Source organism: Ceratosolen solmsi, unplaced genomic scaffold (assembly GCF_000503995.2).
Source record: "Ceratosolen solmsi marchali unplaced genomic scaffold, CerSol_1.0 scaffold29, whole genome shotgun sequence".
Lineage (NCBI taxonomy): Eukaryota > Metazoa > Arthropoda > Insecta > Hymenoptera > Agaonidae > Ceratosolen > Ceratosolen solmsi.
In genome coordinates, this window is record NW_011948417.1 from 11616338 (window position 1) to 11636292 (window position 19955).

At 20.8% G+C, this 19955-nt stretch overlaps 1 protein-coding gene across 1 annotated transcript in view; it reads right to left on the reverse strand.

The window, feature by feature from the left end:
• LOC105360061 (collagen alpha-5(IV) chain) overlaps positions 1 to 19955 on the reverse strand; it is a 44576-nt gene that overhangs the window by 15539 nt on the left and 9082 nt on the right. The window contains exons 2-5 of the mRNA XM_011496837.1: positions 14234 to 14416; positions 2305 to 2349; positions 1303 to 1524; positions 1061 to 1123 (exon numbers count right to left, since the gene is read on the reverse strand). Of these exons, the coding sequence (XP_011495139.1) occupies positions 1061 to 1123; positions 1303 to 1524; positions 2305 to 2349; positions 14234 to 14416 (513 nt within the window). The remainder of the gene's footprint in view (positions 1 to 1060; positions 1124 to 1302; positions 1525 to 2304; positions 2350 to 14233; positions 14417 to 19955) is intronic.

The window sequence follows — 19955 nt, forward strand, 5'->3', positions numbered from 1 at the left end:
AAAGATTTGTAGTAAATTGCACACTTATAATTAGTATACGTCAGCAGTTATACTGTATGAGTCGTATGGCTGCTCAGCAAACACTCATTCCACTAGCATCGTGTTACTTACGTCGATAAGGCTACGTATGTAAATGGTGTATGCGACTAACACACTTTTCATGAGTATCAGAATCGTATAGCAAAGACAATCGCATCGAGTCACATTTATCATTTTTAGAATTGTTTGAAAAGCTAGCTTTTACTTGAATAATAGAAGACGAAATATTTCAAGAATTAATCTTCCATCCTTTTTTTCATATCATATTTCTTTCATATTTCTTTCATATTTCTCTTTCTCTCTCGTGTTTTTATATTCTATTTCTTATCTGTAGCTTTGAAAAAAAATTATTTACTGATTACCTAATAAGTTTTATTACCTCTAGTATTAGTCATATTAAACATATATGTCTAAAATTAATAAAAATGAATCGTGCTATTACTTTTATGGAAAAAATAAGATTTATAATTAGTAACATTATTAATAGTAAAATTATATAAGATTTTCATTGTGAAATGCATTATCCAATTATTCTTAAATATAATAAAAACATATAAGTTACTTTTATTTCCTCAAAATAATTAAAAAAAAAAACAAATATTGAAGGTAAATACACATAACGCAAAAAATTTTTTAAAAATTATTTTATGAATCTGCTATAAATTTAATTTTAACTATTTATACATAGCTAAATTAAATATGGTGATATATTGTATTAACTTTATAATCATTTTTAATGTTTTATTATATTGTTAATTCAAAAATATTTAATATTTAATGTTATAAGAAGAATTACTAATTGCTTCAATGAAATTCTTATTTTCATATATTTATATTGATTTACTTTGTTTATACCCATAGATAATTATTTATAAATATAAGGACGTTAATAAATTTTTAAAGGATTATATATCGTTAATTATACTTTTATTAAACTAGTATATAATAAATAATATAAAACAAAATAATATAATACATTATTTAAATTAAAATAATTGTATATTAGTTGAATGAAACATACCATATCACCCGTTTCACCAGGATATCCATCATCACCCGAAAGTCCGGTAAGGCCAGGAATTCCCTAAATATGATAATTAATTATTAAATCAACAATATCTTATAAGGTATTAAAAATATTATAAAAGAATTAACAGATACACGTTATGTTTAATTCGAATATTAATATATTAATTTATTAGACTTAATACTATTCAAATTTATTTGGATAAAGCAAGAATATGAAAAAATAAGATGGCTCACCAATTTGCCGTCGAGTCCATGTTCCCCACGTTCTCCTTTGACGCCCTTAGTATTGACCCCACCTTCACCGGCGTCACCAGGTGAGCCTTGAAGACCAGGTGGCCCAAAAGGACCTCGCTCACCATGTTTTCCAGGGTAACCCGGTACACCGGATTGACCATCTGTACCGTTGCAACCATCAAGGCCATCAGGCCCTCGAGGCCCTGTGGGGCCTGCTCTTCCCTATAAGAAGAATAATTGTTCTAATATTTATTTCACTTTTCTATTTCAATGTTATATTCAGATTAATTAAAGTATAAATAAATTTGTCTAGCGTATATCTTCTGTTTACGTTCATTATCAGTAAAGACATATTTCAACATTCGTGTTATATGAATAAAGTGAGCAGTGTTTCTCTTTCTATCAAAACACTTTTGTTGATATTTTTACCGATTGTGTTTGTTTATATGTTCATGTATTTTAAAATATGTTATTTGCATAAACACTATAATTTCATTATCCTTAACGGTAAGCTGCTAAAAAATGATGATGTAAAAGTAAAAATTAAATACAAAAGAGATTTGCCGACATTAAATATAAATAAAGCCGGGTTATGATTTTGTAAAAAAAGATGTTTCTTTATTTTTAAGATTTTAATATTTCTATATATTTATTTCATTATTAAACAAGTACTTTTATATAACTATTCTTTTTATCTATTTTATGCTCACAAATGTGCTAAATTCAGTAATGCATGTGTACAAATTTGTTAATTAGTAACATATTTAAGAAATGGTATAAATTATTATTAAGTAGTAATTATAGAAGTAAGCAAATGAAATAATAATTATAAATAATACATTTAGATTAAGTTTGAAAATTACTGTATATTTAAATAATCACATATTTAATTAAATTCTCGTAATATTATTTGTGTTATAAACCATTATTTAAATAATAGTTAATATTATACTATTAAAATGATACTTATAACTAATAAATATATAAACTGATTCAACCTACCGATTCTCCAAGTTTACCGACAAATCCTTGAATTCCCGCCTCACCCTAAAATTAAAGATAAAATTATGTGACAAAGTATCATATTTTCATAGTAATCTTTTTTATTAGTACTTTTTAAACTAGAGTGATAAAATGGTAATTTTTATCTATTTTTCTTAAACTTCGTTTTTTTTACTTTTTAAAAAAAATTTATATATATCGCTTACAAACATAATAAATGGTATTTTTAATATTTATTTGGAAATAAAATTTGTTATGCTGTTACGTAAAGTAATAATTTTCAATTACAATTTGTATATGTAGTGTTGGTCTGTATTAATAGTTTTGTTATTGTAGAGCGGTTAATATCGTTTAAAAATAAGAAAATAATAAAATGCTTCTTACAAAATAAATTATTTATAAAGTTAAAAACTTTTTATATACTTAATCATTAAATTGTTTCAAATTTATATTTGATAGGAAACATATTATAAGAAATTCAATTATAATTTCTGAAGGTACAGCAAGAGAAATCGAAGAGCAGAAAAAAAATTTTTAAATATAATTATTTATGGACAACTTCGATTCTATATCCATGTCGCTTTCTTCAGAAAAGTGAGAAACAACAATTTTGATAGAAATATTTGCTTTTTATGATGCTGTTAAAATTCTACTTAAAAAGGAATGCTTATTTTACAATGGCGTTTAAAATACTAATATTTAAAATAATTTGAGGTTTATTTATTACTACCGAATAACGCTTTTCAATTGGTTTGGCAAAAACAATAAACTTATTATTTGGAATAAATAAGAAATAAATGAGGTCACATGAGATTTATATTGATGATATGAAATGATATTGATCTTGTGAATTTCAACATATTATTACTAAGCTTATTTCAGTATTATGAAGTTATTGCTTCACTAAAATTTAAATTTAAGTCTTAATGAATGAAGTAAATAATAATTTTAATTCTTTACATTCACACCCTATTTTATATTTTCATTTAAGGAAGAAAAGAAATATAGGAAAATATAAGAAGATGACCAGTTCATAAATAATAGTTATTTCTTTTATTTACGGAGCCTTGTATGAAGAGATAACGACAGGTAGAAAAAAGAAGTAAAAATGTTACTATTAATTATTTTTTAAAAGGTTGTTCTTTTTATAAACTTGCAGTTGCATGGATAGATAACCTTAAAAATGAGTTAAATACAAAGCACATATGTAACAAAAGATACGATAAGAATATAGATAAAAATAAGTTAAAGATGACGATTAGTTGATAAACATAACAATCAATGAAAGATCATTAAACTAAGTGAAATGTGGGATTTAAAAGAATTATTAATATCCGCGAATAAAAGATGCATTTAAAAAAATTTTATTCTAATCCGCAAAAAATTAATTGCTTGCCTTAATCGATAATATAATATTTACAGAAAATTATTGTACATACTACATGTAATTCATAGAAAATATTTATTTTAAATTGATAAATAATTTTAATAATTACTGTACTATAATGTTTACTTAGTCTTTAAAAATATATAGAGTAAATATATTATTAATAATATTTTGTAAATATAAGAAAATAAAAATATTTTTTATTATTCTTCATACATTTGTATATCTTCAAGTATTTTAATATTGTTTTTTTGTAAATTATTATCTTCATTTTATATTATTTTTATTATAAAATCTAAAAAACATTTGAAATTATGTTAAAAAATTATATTTATACGATTTTGATAAACATTCTTATAAATTAACAAAACAAGCAAATTTTAATAACAATTTTTATTTCTATCATAGTTAAATAAAATATATATTATCGTCATGTAATATGATCACAGTACTAGTTAATTTCATTAAATTTGAATTATGGTTCATAATTCTTTATTACTTAAATAATTTATGTTCTGTGATTATCTATTTCAGCTCTTATAATAAATTTATAAATTATTCTCTATCATTAATACAAATAATTTATTTAATAAAGAATAATTAGTTTAAGATAATTAATTTTAAGGACAATAAATGGACTGCATAATTTCAATGATTATATGAGATAATTGAGAGTAAAGTGAAGTATAACAAAAATAGTAAATTAGTATTAGAAGTCAATAGTGTAAAAGTTAGTGAAAAATATTTTTCGATTGTATATCTTCCGGTATCGATCTCAGAAACAAATTTTGTGTAGTTAAAATACTTTGCATGGAACAAAATATTGGTTGAACGGTTGTTGAGGTCCACAGTAATGAGGAGAGGTAACGGGTTGAGACCTAGAAAGAAAATGTGATATCTAAATATTAGATTACCCAGCACATCCGGTGGAGCGAGAGTATATGGCGAGCTAACGCTATTTGTCAATGGGAAGTGTGTTATCGAAAGGGTATGCTACTCATCTCCTAGTCACTGCTCCTTCCTTCTCTTCCTCTGTAGTGCACATATCTCCATCCCCATTTTATTCATTAATCGATTTCATATTTTATGCCTTTGCCAATAATAAATTTTATATGTGAATATAAGTTTATAATAAACTTTTTATTAAAATAAAATTTGTTTTTCTTTCAGAATTTGTTATAAAATGAAAATTAAATAACATATTTTTATATATTTTCATAAGCACTTATTTGCATTTAATGATAATAGAAAACTTTTTTTATTTATATCTCGTCATCTCTAATTTTTATTTCAGCTTTATAGACAAATAGTACTTATTTTATTATAACTAATAGCGGTATTATTAATGAAATTGTTCTCGCTTATATAGTCTGTTTATATTGTAATTACAGCACCATGTTTAATCATTTTAATTCAATAAAATTGTAGTGACGAGTATTATAATAACGAATATTAGCGGTATCTCGTATTTATCTTTATAAAGTTTATTTATAACAAAATTTGACATAAAAAAAAGATATTTTATAGTGGTAAATATTTTTAATTTATATATTAAAATTCCAAATATGTTTTATTGATTAGCTGTGAACAAGTTTAAATATAGATAGTAAAAAAAAATCTTTAGAATCATTTGATTGTTTACTGAATTTATTTGTCACAAATAATTATTGAATTTCATCTTTTATATAATATAAAATAAATCCCATATTTATATTGTTGCAGTAATAGTTGAAATTATAAATCTATAGAAATCTCACTATAGTTTATTTTTATAAAGGAGATGAGGTATACAATTAAATTAAATTGAATATCAACAAAAAGGATTTATTTCATGATAATTTAATTCAATTAATCGTTTGAGTTTTATTTATAATATTAAATATATTGTGTTTTAACATTTCGCCGTAATACACATTAAAGATATAGAAGTTATTATTAACATGTTCAACTATGTAAAACTTATGCTAATCATGTAGATTAAGATGTAATATTCACATATAATATTCAATAATAAATTGTAGATTTAAATAAATAAATAAATATTTATATATATATATATATATATATATAAGTTTTAAAAAATTTTAGATAGTTTAAAGAAAAATGGAATATGTATAATAAATAAATTAATTAAATGTTAAAATATATATTATTAGTATTAGTATTACTAATGCTGAGAGACAATGAAGAATTGGCAAAAAGAAAAAATATATAATGACTTACATTAATTAATCAACATCAATTATTTATGAAATATGATGAAAAGTAATTTTAAGTTAAAAATAACAAAGGTGTCATTTAAATACTTATAGTTCGAACGCTAATCATACCAGGCACAATTTTATTATCCTTTCAGAAATTTACGAATATGATTCTATATATACGTATATTTATTAGTAAGTAATTACTATCGTTAATATATAATTGAAATTAATAAGGCTTTCATCGTATAAATTTTATTGTACGTATTTAATAAGTTTTTAAATTGAGTATCAAAGAATATTATTGTCACTTCAGTTATACATGTTTGAAACAGACTATTTATTAATCTACAATTAATTATTTTAATTCTAAAGGACCTTGATTTGTTATGATTCTTGCCGATAAATAATATGTAAAAAGTGTATAGAATTCATTACACGTATAGAATTTAGTAAATAATCTTGCTGACAATACATCATTTGTATGAAAGTATTATTGGGTTTTCATTTATTAAAAATTAAAAAATAATATATTGAAAATATCAAATAATAACGTATAATATTTAGCTTAATTTAATTTCCAGGATTTCAGGCAGTTATACATACATGATATTAATACTTGCATGTATGAGTTGATGGAGATGACAACAGGAAATGCGACGACGGTCGCCTACTCTTCCGTAGTTATAAGTATGTAGTGATAAGGACGCGTAGCTTACATCTCGCTCTTCGGAAATAATACTTTGTTGCATGAAAATGATAAAGTAACGTTTAACACAAGAATAAATTTAGCACGTGTATTTTTAAAAATTCTTTGTTAAAATTTGAATTACGGCATAAATATGTTATAATGATATATAGAATATCTAAGTATATTGAATAATCCATAATTTATACATATATTTATTAAATTAGTAAAATACAATAAATATTTTATATTAATATTATTTAAAATAATTTTTATTTTATTTATGATATTCTACTTTTGTCATGTTAAATTTCTATTTTATTTTGCAGTATTTTTAAAAAGCATTATTAATTAATAGTTATAAAATAATAATAGTAATTTATATATTATTTTCTACTAATAAACATATATAATAATTATTAATCTTTCGAATAAATTAACAATTTGAAATGAGTCGATTAATTACATAATTATTTTTTAATCAATATTTTAAGTAATATTTAGTATCGTTTTTAGTTGTTCTAAGAATATTTTACTTTTGTCTTATTTATTATTTTTGTTCATATTCTATTTATAAAAAGTATTATAACATTTTGTATATGTAACATTGATCATTAATATTTTTTAAAAACAAATTATATACTTAAAAAATATTATATTAATATTTTAATAATAAATTTTGTAAATTAATAAATAAGTATTAGAACGTCAATATTTCATCAATCAATATTTATTTTACTTTAAATTTATATTTTAAAACTATAATGTATTAATTAGTTAAAAATGCAATTAATAAAAGAATGATTAAAAAATATTCGAGATAATTTAATTTAACAGAAATACTATCAATTTTTTAAAACTATTATTCAATTCAAATTCGAATGCTTTACATTATAATATTAATTAAAAATATTATTAATATTATTGATTTCAAAGATTTTTATTGTTGCAATTTCATTTATAGTAGCGTTGAAATCTATCTTTAAAATGTTATATTTACTTACTAAATAGGTATAGTGATATTTATCAAGATCAAAATCCTTTTTACATTTTAACTTATTAAAAATGTTTATAATCTGTATAATTATTTATACTGTATATGAATATTTATTCTGGAGCTGGTAAGGCATCGAAAGAAGTCTAATTCTTGCATTTACTAATAAATCTAGTAGACAACTTGCTTTATATCATTTTATATGCAGTTGACAGCATTGTTACTATTCAATTACAATGAATTAGAGTTTTTTATTTTTTTCATTTCTCATTTATTGTGTTATTTTTTTAAAGTAAATTAGAGTATTTAAAATGTAGACAAATTTTTTGTCATTTGTTGATATTTATCATGTGTATTGACAGTATTAATACTCATATATTTATATAGACGTTGTTTTCAAAATAAAGTGAAACTTCGAATGCTATTCTAATTTTCAAATATATATTTTATTTATATGTTTAAATTATGAAAGGACACCAAGATATTTTAAAATCTCATAAATGTATCATTATTTATTGTCCCTTTAATGTATTAATTTCAATGATTCAAAAATATTTTTTCTATCAAATTTTCTATCAAAAGATCTTATAATTTTCAAGAGAATTAATTTCTTCTGTGCATTTAATGTTATATAATATTATATAAAATATTATTTCTATGTATAATAATAATTATTTTTTTATATCTCAGTAATATTCAATTCCTATAAGATTGTTACATTTTACAAAATTATATTTTATTAGTAACTTTATTATTTTTACATAATTTGAAATTATTTTTATTTATATACATAAAAATAGTTATTTATTAATAAGGTTTTAATGTAGAGAAACTTGTATACGTTTGATACAAATGAATCAATAGTTTCAGAAATAGTTGCAGCTTAGTTAAAAGTTTACGGTGTATCAACAATAAAACACATATAAATTCTATTTTAAGACACGCACAGCCTATTTTTATTCAAAGTTTTTGTTTAAGACATTATTCTCTCTATAAAAGTAAAAAGTTCGAACAATTTTTTAACATATAAGTATAGTTAAAGTTTCCCAAAGCTGTAAAATATAATAAGTTAATCATTTAAAAAAGCATAGTCGAAAATTAATTTCCAACTTAGTTACTAGTTCTCATAATATCGTATCAACTTATCTAAATTCCAGAATGAGAATATAATAAATTGCGGTATCTATATTGGCTTCTAAAAGTTGTAATTTAAGGTAAATACGTCAAAAATTTCGATTGAGGTAGGTACCCTCAACCGCAATATTACATATACCACGAAATCAAATTTCCGGATTGTGCTCTGAAACTTAACTGTCTAAAAATTTAAACTAACTCCTTATGTGTCTGAATATAAAGATAGTTTAGCATGTTTGTCTAGAAATCTCTTTTATAACTGTACTTTTCAATCGAATTTGTGTGAAAAGATTATTTTTCCCCATTAAACACCGCTCAATTAATTTTTCTTATCGAATACATGTCATTTATTGTATTAGAATTTTACTTTGGAGTCTATTTAGCAATAGCTTTGTAAATTTAAAAGCTGCTATATTATTCATGCCTTTTATGTTAGATACCTTCTTTTGTCTTAAATTAAAGTTTTCTAACTAAACCTTATTATATATAAAATTGATATTAGTGTGGTATATGGTAATTATTATGGTATTATTATAAATATATTCAATTTCATTTTTTACTATTTATTTTACATTTAAATTATAATAAATAATATTATTATTATTACATATGATTTTATAGTTATAGATTTTGACATATACAATTTATTATACAGACTGTTGTATATAATAAAAGCGATTGAATGCATGATATTTTATAATTTGTGTAGTGTTATTTTCTTTTTTAAATGAGTTAAATCTGACAGAGTTAAGATACATAAAACTCATAAAGAATTTATCTTCCATGACAATTTTTACCATAGTTAAATATTATTTGTTAAACAAATATTAAATATAAATGCTATTTTTAACATTTGTAACATAATTTAGGAATGCATTAAAAAGTATTGTATTTTATGAAATTAAATTACAGAATCCACTCATCAATTTATATATCTTATTTAGTTATTTAATAATTATAATATTAGTTTTATATAAATTATATAATACTTAATTAAATAAATAAAACATAATTAATACGACGATGTTACATTTATATCTTTAAAACGATATACAAACTCATTAATGTAAATTGGAGTAGTAGTATTTATATATATACATTAAAATTTTTTTTTTTTAATTTTTAATTTAAGTAAATTAATAATATTTTTAAATATTCTTATGACAATAGCTTGATAACAGTATATTATCGTAAGATAGCAAAGAATTGCAGTTACTTAAGAAATTTGGGGCAAATTAATTTCTTGAGAAACTCTCATAACTGAGGGCCATTTATTCTATTTAATAATTTCCAAAGATCAAATTGTATAAAATATGACCATAAAGATTGGAAAGAAGAATTATTTATTATGTACCAAATTCACGATTCACTTTGATATTATAAAATATTAATCATTCAATAAAAATCATTTTTGTATACACAATACAGCGATTTGTTATACTTTTTCATTCAAATTTAGTCAGAATATTTTGAAAATTATTTAAAGTAATATTAATGATCTTGATTAATTTTGCACTTAGAAATTTATTTGATCTTATTAAAATTTCAAGATATGAAATTTTATTTTGTGAATGATTGCATTAAATATAAAAAATGTATAAAAATCGAATACAAACAGTTTACCATAAATAAAGAATTATTTGTATATAAACTTATGTTTATAGCAAGGAGTGAACTTTAGTAAAAAGGGGACCATAAGTTTGTGTTAGTTATTTACAGCTTAACATTTAATTTAAAAATATTCTTAAAATAAATAAAATATAAAATAATTAATAATTAATGAAATATTAAATATACATATAATAATTAATTAAATTAAGGTTGCACGTAATAATTTCTTATAACTATCTAAAAAATCAATTTTTTTAATAAAAAATAGAAATATTAATAAATAAATTCTTTTATATACGTAAAGAAATTTCTTTTTAATAATTATATGATTATTATTTTGTCTTTATTCTTTTCTGTTATGAATTTATATATATATATATATATATATATGGAATAACATTAATACTTTTAAAAATATGTTTAAAGAAAAAGCTTGTTAAAACTGTTAAATCAATCAAGCTTGTAAGAATAATAATAATAGTATTAAGATCTTAGGAATATCTTACATAAAATTGTTGGTTTAATTCGAGCATATACCTATATAGAAATGTATATATGTATATATATATATATATATATATATATAGAGAGAGAGAGAGAGAGAGAGAGAGAGAGAGAAAGAGAGAGTTAAAAAAATATGTGGCTAATGCCGTCACATATTTAGGTAATTGTTACATAGATAGGATCAATGCCAAACGCATTGAATAATATAATTATCATTAAACACCCACAATGAATTACCAAGTGCCGTGTGTACACGCACGTTTCTTATAATACTGTTGCACTTCCCCCTTTTCCTTATCTATTCTCTTGCTCATATTTTCATTCTCAATGGTTAATTCTGCATTTATATTATCATTTGAGCCATACAGAAGCTATTTTTAATAATATAAATTTAATTTTCATATCTATTCTATGTATGTGCGTATTGATTCGAAACTAGTTGGAAATAGTCATAAGAAACTTTTTTTACTACATTAAGCTTTAAGCAATGGCATTTTTTAACTTTTTTGCCTTCGCACAAATTGATAAAAATTAATTGATAAAGGCACAAGTACTTAGAGATGATATTATATGTTATTATAAGTGTGTATACATTTTATTTGGATTAAAGTGCACTACCTTAATTATATTTGTATTTATTGATCTTAGTTTTTTCGCCTGTTTTACGAACAATTATCTATTGGGTATATATAGATTTACATAACTTAATTCTTTAATCATTATGCTATTTATACTTTTATATCAATTTATTTAAAAACTATTTTAATTAATAAATAATTAAACACAAAACAGTTATATTTCTTACGTCTATTTTAACTATACTTTACTTATTTACAAATTTTTTGAATAGTTATTTTCAATTGTAATTGAATATTTATAAATAATATAAATATATAAAAGTATATTTAACTTTATTTATAATAGTAAAAAGTAAACTAAAAAAAACACAAAATATGAATCGAACTCATAATAAAAACTTAATATTTATAAAAGCAGATAAAATTAATTCGTTTAAAAAAAAATATTTCATAAAATAAAATACACCAATAATTTCACTGCACATCTTTCTGTATTTATATAAACTAAAATTTTACTAATTTGATTTAGTTTTTATTTTTTAATTTTATTAAAATTCATATTATTTATAATAATTAATTAAAAATTTAAGATAAAGAAACTTTATATAAATTAGTTACCGAATAATTATATTATAAACATAAAATGAATTTATTTTTATATAAGTTGATTAATATAATTTTTTATTTCAATGAAATATCCTTATTAAAATGTTTTATAAATATATCCAGGAATTACTATAAAATATAAATTTTTGGATTTTTTATGTAAGAAGTACAATTTTATAATTTTAGTGATTGAATAATTCAGTATTGTACACGGTGGGGTTTTATTTGAATAAAATTAAATATTCTTTATATTCTAAAGTCATTATTTTTATAATAAAAAGTTTTTAAAATATGGTATTTAAATGTCACAGTATCTACAATGATATTGTTTAATTATGAGTGCGGAATAAACCTGTGTTTTTACTTTTATGATTTACTTTTTTCTACTTTGTGAGATACGACAATATAAAATGACATTTCTTAGATATTCTTATAATAATATAATTTACATATATTAATACTATGTTTGATTCATAAATTTGTTTTCGAATTTTTAGCAATGTACACCTATCAATTACAACTTATTTATTTAAAGTACTCAATTGATATTTCATAATTTGTTTTTTAATTATTTTATATGAATATTTTTTTACATAAAACCAAAAAATTAATTTGATTTTATGAATATTTTTATTAATTCATGGAAATTATTAGAAAAAGTTTGTAATTATGTAACAATTCAAATAAATTAATTATTTATAATTATATTCAATTTTATGTTTAATTTTTAAATTATTTAATCATAAAAATAATTTACTCTTATATCGTTCAAGTTAGTGAAATTTCTGCAAAAATATTTGTCATAATATTATTAAACCGAATAATTAATATTAAAAAGTTTCATAAATATTAAAAGTATATTTTAATTAAATTTATATAAAAATATATTATGAGAATAGTTTTCCTTAATAAATAAATCAATTTAATTAAAACTTAATGAAATACTAAAACTAATTATATAAAAGTATTAACTTACTTATCCATGAATAAAAAAAAATTGAGATAATATCTATCGCGATAAATATCAATAACAATTAATATTAATATGTATTATAATGTATTATATATAATGTATATAACAATATGTATTATATATTTACCAAAATTTAATTTATCTTTTGTCAAGTTAAAATTGATAGAACTTATTTTAATTCTTTATCCTATTACAGATTAGACATCATTAATCAATGCACAATATGTGAATATAAATATAAATTTTGAAACGTAAAATATCAATACTTTCTCGCGTAAAATGTTTTCAAAATTATATTCATCTATGCATTAAAGTTAAAATCTATCTGTGTAGATCTACCTATATAGAATATATATCTAATTAATTATTTTTTATTTATATTTACGAAATATATAGAATTTTACGCCTCTTGAGGTTCTTTTAATTGATTAATGATATTGACATTTTTTTTTAAAGAAATTGCTAATGCAATTATTGGTCTTGTATGTAAATAACATAGATGAAATGCAATATTTTGATGTTTTTGTGGTTGAACTGCAAATGTTCTTGTACTCTGATTTATCCTAAGTTACAAGTGTAGGTATAAGAATTATTTAATTGAATATAATTATTAATATTTACGATTACATTACATTGTTAATATTTTGAAATTGTAAAATTTACAGAAATATTAACATGAATATACACTTGCAATAGATTTTGCAATCTTTACTTTTTAAAACTTCACAATTTTTAAATTAATCGTTGGAATAAATTTTTTTTGTTTACAAACTTTCATTCAATTGTTAAAATATATTTACTTGGATATGCATATTTTAAAACTCGATATTATTTTACTGATTTTAATAATATGAAATTGTTTTATATAAAAAAATTAGGGATTTAATATAAAACAGTTTTAACTATTCGCGGAATATGTAAGATTTAACATAATGTTAAACATAACATAATATTAATTGATTTTTAAAAATTGATTTATTTTAATTAATTAATTTTATATGGTAAGCTTTAATACACGAATTTAACAAGTATTATAGTTATAAATTAAATTACAACATAATTTCTTACAATACAGAATATTGCAAATATAGATGCTATATTGCCAATGCTAAATTTTCTTATTTAATACAATTCAATAACTCAATATAATTAATGAGCGTACAATAAATCAAGTTAAATACCGAATTTTAATAGATGGCATAATTTATTTAATTATGCTAAAGGGTCATTACAAAATTTGATTAATAACTTACCCGAAGGCCCTTTTCTCCAGTTAGACCAATCTCTCCATATTGTCCTTTTTCACCTTTAGGTCCTTCAGGTCCATCAGAACCAATCTCACCAGGCTCACCCTCCGGGCCTTTTATACCTCTTATACCAGGTGTCCCTATGTCACCCTTAACACCCGTGCAATTGCATTTGTAGTCGATACATGACTAAAACAGAAATTTACGAAATTTTACTGAAAATTGCTCTATAGAAAAATAAAGATGGATTATGTCATTAACATTATTATATTGAAAATCCATTAAAAAAAAATTAAAAAATGTTAATAATCCAACTTTATTAATTTATTTGGTCATTTATATATGTATATATATCTTACTTAGTTTGATATTTATAATTTTAAACACAAAGGTATTTATAAAATTGGTTAAATTAATAATATTTTTGATAAATAAAGTTGATAAATAACATAAATGTACAATTAGTAAAACTAAATTTCATCTATTTTCAACAATCAATTACACATATTTTTAATTTTTTATTTAAAATATATTATGTGTGAAATGAATACATATTTAGGATATTTTATTAAAACATGGGATTATAATATTTAATTATTTTCATCCTTGAGAAGTATGACTTTTTTATAATACTGAAAAATAGATAGCATTTTATCGTAAATTTTTTTAACAGTATTTTAATTTTATTCTGTTTATAATGATTATGTTTTTAAGAAATAATTAGAAACGTATGGATTAAAGCATTTTTTAAACTTATTAAGATATTAATATAACAAAAATTAAATATTTAAAAAAATAAAAAAAATACTGTAATTATTTTTGTCCACATGTAATTAATTAAATACATATCAAAGTGTATATTTCGTTAGTTATATTTGATTATGTGAACTCACAAACACATATATAAACAGTAATATGAACGATTGGAAAATACATAAGGACGAAAATCATAAATTTAATGAGTTTCATTCAAATCATAAGTAAATAGTCTACTTTATAACAGTTACGATATATACATTTGTTTATGATGAGCTAATGGAATGTAAATATAAAACAGAAATATCCTCACCATCATAATAAACAAAGAAAAACGCGCCAAAATAAGAAGTATAAGAATAAGAAGCCAAAATAAGGAGGAATAGGAAGAAAAAGTGAAAAAGAATAAAAATTTCAAAAAAGACGAATTCTTTGCCTTGTTAATGCTTGTTTTCTAACTTTACATATCAATATTATGGTTTTTCTCATTCTGTTTTTTTATTTCCTTATCAAGAGTCAGTTCATAAATCTGTTATTTATTATTTTACGAATATTTAGTGTAATGATGTCATTTTTTTGACAATAGCACGACATCGAATGACTACTACCTGCAATTCCCGGTGATATAATTCAAGAGAGTTTATGCATGCATATGAAAAAGAAAAAAAGCAATTTTGTAAAATTCATCCATCTTTTACGTTACGATATTCTTTTTGAGTTATATTTAATTATATTTTTTCGAAAAAACCTAAATAAATGATATGTGAAATAAATAAATGTGACATAATATAATAATTCTTTCTTAACTTTTTAAAAATTTTTAGATAGTTTTGAAACTTGAGATAATAACTTGAAATAGTTTTGTATTTAGTTAGATTGTTTAATTATTTTAATATTTTAAATTATAATAAATAAAATACAAAATTAGAATAAGTAAAAAATAGTAACATAAATTAATTAATTGATATTATATATTATAATTTAAAATATTAAAATAATTAAACAATCTAACTAAATACAAAACTATTTGAAGTTATTATCTCAAGTTTCAAAACTATCTAAAGATTTTTAAAAAGTTAAGAAAAAATTATTTTTGTTACATTTTTTGTCACATTTCTTTATTTCACATATCATTTATTTAAACTAATAAAAACAATTGGAATAAAATAAAATATATTTGTTATCTTGATGAATATACGATAAATTAAGATGAAATTTAAATCCGATTTTAAATTTTAAAATTTTAGAATTTTATGAATTTTTTTACCTACAGGTATTTAATATAAAATATTTTTTTCAACTTGTATTACTTTATATCACTCATGACTTTATAAAAATCAGTAATAAAATCCATTATAAATTTATAAATTGAAAATATTTTTGTTGAAATATTTTATATTTTATTCCAATTGTTTTTATTAGTTTTTATTCAACTTTTATTAAAAAATGACAAAAATAAGATTGTATATTTGAATTGATTTTAAGATTTTCTAATTATTTAGAAGGCAGACTGAAGATTTGAAAAGTTAACTAAATTAATTTTAATAATTATTTTAAAAATAAAAATATTTACTTATTAAAAATGTTATAAATATATTTATTTTTAATAATTTAATCATATTTATTATAAAAATAATAAAATTATAAAAATTATAAAAATATTAGAAATTTTTTATTAAAGAACAAATTTCTTAAGAAATGAAGGATTGTAAATAAGTTTTAAATTTTATTTAATACTTATTAAATACTTTCTCAGGCATGGTTAAATAAATGATATATCAGTTATAGGTAAATAAAAAAAAACTTAATACGATCATTATTATCTTTGTATTAACGTATATATATAAATTAGTAACTATTTTTTCATTAAAACAATTTGAGATCTGGTCAGTACTTCATAGTAGTACCTAAAATAGAGACGTTATTTTAAGTATTAAAAGCTTTATGAGAATTATGACCCTTGTCATAAAAAAGTTTCACAATATCCTATTGTGCACTTTTACGATTATCATAAAATTTCTATTTATACATCTTTTTCTATGATTCTAAATGCAAAAATAGAAATTATATCGAAGAAATATAACATATAAATAAAAATGTGCAATTATAAGCGAGTTATCATTGACTTATTGAACAAAATAATGGATATTGTTTAGTATTTTAAAACTTCAACTACTTCAATGTCTGTAAACTAAGAAAAATATATTTAATTGAAAAAATATTTATAATATAATAAAACATATTTAAAAGTAAGCTTACATGCAAGTTATTAATATTATTAATAAAAAGTGAACTTTTTCATCCGATATTTAAAAGATGAATATTGACGCATCGTAATGATATTAGCTTAATTTATTAAATTACTTATCATTTCCTGTAGCCTAGTTTAATTTAGCTTAATTTATTAAATTACTTATCATTTCCAGAAGCCTAGTTTTAATGTAGTACAAGATTAAAAAATAGAATACAGTTATATATCATTATGAAAACAGGAAATTTTCAAGGCACCCGACAAAAATGTGATTCCAACCATTTAGGTGGAGTCCTCATATAATATAAGGAACAAGATATAAGAAATAAAGTTGAAAATCAACAGAAAGGAACTGCGTAGGGAATGAATGAATTGCCTATTATGATTTTGACTTAATCATAAATGCAAAGTCCTAGTCGATTGTTCTTGTCGTATACGAATATATTTCATTTGTACGCGAATTACGTGCGCAATTAAGGTTTCTAAACAGCAATTGCTTTACGACGACTTTTATAAAGAACATCCTACATGGACTCTTCTTGTATCGTTGTCTTTCGCTCTTCTTCTAAGATGACTAAATTCTTGTAAATTAGATCATTTTCTTTACCATTAATTTTTCTATTTGATGTGATATTTTTATATTAGAATATAATTAAGTTTGAAGTTTTATTTTTTCATTTCTAAACTTCTAAAGTTAGTTAACAATTATTAATAGTTATTTTTATTTTATTGGAAAATTAAAGGTATAAAAACAGCAGTCAATATTTTTTAAGAACAGTAAATGTATATTTAATGTCACGTATATAATAAAATAATTACAACATGAGATAAGTGATAAAGAAATATTTGTACAGGATAAAAAATAGTACCATATATACCAAATAAATAAGACTGAATTGCTTGTAACTTTACAGTTGTTTAGTAGAAGAAAAATTTTAATTTCAATCGATACATTTTTATCAAATTATAAATACAAAATTATTAAATTAAATACATAATTGCATTAATATAAATATATTAAAATGTTATTCATTGAAATTATTTTTATAAATAGATAATTTCATACATAAGGATAAAATTACTTTATTATCCCTATTGCCTCATAATAAAGCAATTGTTTATCAGCGACATTAAGTTAATACAATTAACATCAAAAATGTACACAATTTAAGTGTAATAATCAAGTTAAAAATATACTAGTATTAGAAGAAATAGTATTAGAAGAAATTTGTAGTTTTCAGAGGAAATAATAGTTGTATGAGTTACTATTAAATATCGTAGAAGAGCGTGATGTTGGAAGTGGCTGATGGCTCGTTCGCTTAAGTGGAGTATTGTAGCACGAAAAGATGCGCGATATTGTTTTAAACAACATGTTTTAAAAAGTGAACATAATAGTTTATTCGATTAAAATTCTTTCAGTCTTGCACGCTGTTTTCAGTTTTAATCGGTTAGTAACATGTTACAGAATTAGATATCCAGACGTTTTCGCGATAAAACGAAAGTGTAATAATGACAGTGTTATTTTAAGTAATCGTATGTATATGAATTATTTGGAATTATCGCCAGGTTTTTTTGTTATTTTACGATTTATATAGAAATTAGTTAAAGAATTTGGGTTCAATACAACTACAACAGCTGTATGAAATTGAAAACAATTGTTATTATTATTTAATTATGAATACAATAATATCTACGATTTTTAAATTAGCATGTTTTATGTTATTTTAACATCTCATTTGTTTTATTTCAAAATTATTATAAATTGTACGCAAATTTGTGTACGTAATCACGTATTTTTTCAATTTTTCATATATTTTATTTGCAATAAGTTAAAAAGTCAAAATTCTATTAATTTTGAATCAACAAAAAAAACTAATTAAATTTTCTACAAATAGTTTACTAAATTAGTTTACTAAAAATAATTAAAAATAGATTATAACATATTAAAACTTTAATAGATTTTTTTGTAAGCATTTAAAAGTAATTCATTATTAAATTTAGAAAATATTTCGTTTATATTATAAAACTATTATTATTTTGTCTTTTTATTTTGTATTAGAACAATTTGAATTAGTAAATTTTTGCATGTATTACAAATGTAGATTAATTCCTGAGATGTTATTAAAGTATTATTGTTATTTAAAAATATTGGGGCATTTTTATTATTGAATAAAGTGTATGCTGTACTTTGTTTATTTCGAATTCATATAATAATTATAAAATATTTTTTAAATTAAGCTTTAATATTCTATTTTACTATTATTATTCAATTTTAAAATTATTTGTTGCATGGCTATTCTTATTGTTGCATTTTTAGTATAAATAGTAGTTTATTAAAAAATAGAGTTAAAATATTCACTTTTATAAGATAGATATGATAATGTTTAAATTGTAAAGTAAACACAATTTATTTTAATATTCATATATTATCTTTTCAAATACATTCTTTTTACAAAATATTTACATTTTAATTATTAAATAGTTATTATTCCAATAGTTTTGAATAGTTAGATTTTTCAAATATAAAAATAATTTTCTTGGTATAAAAAAATATTTTAGTATTTTACATTACTTTTATTTTTGGCTTTAAAAAATATTAATACAGTTGTATTCTATACGATATCTGATATTATCTAAAGCAATGTATTCATTCAAATGTAAAATTAGGTATTTAGGTTCTGCTATTTTAGAATAGAGAACGCTCAGAATATTATTTGAAAT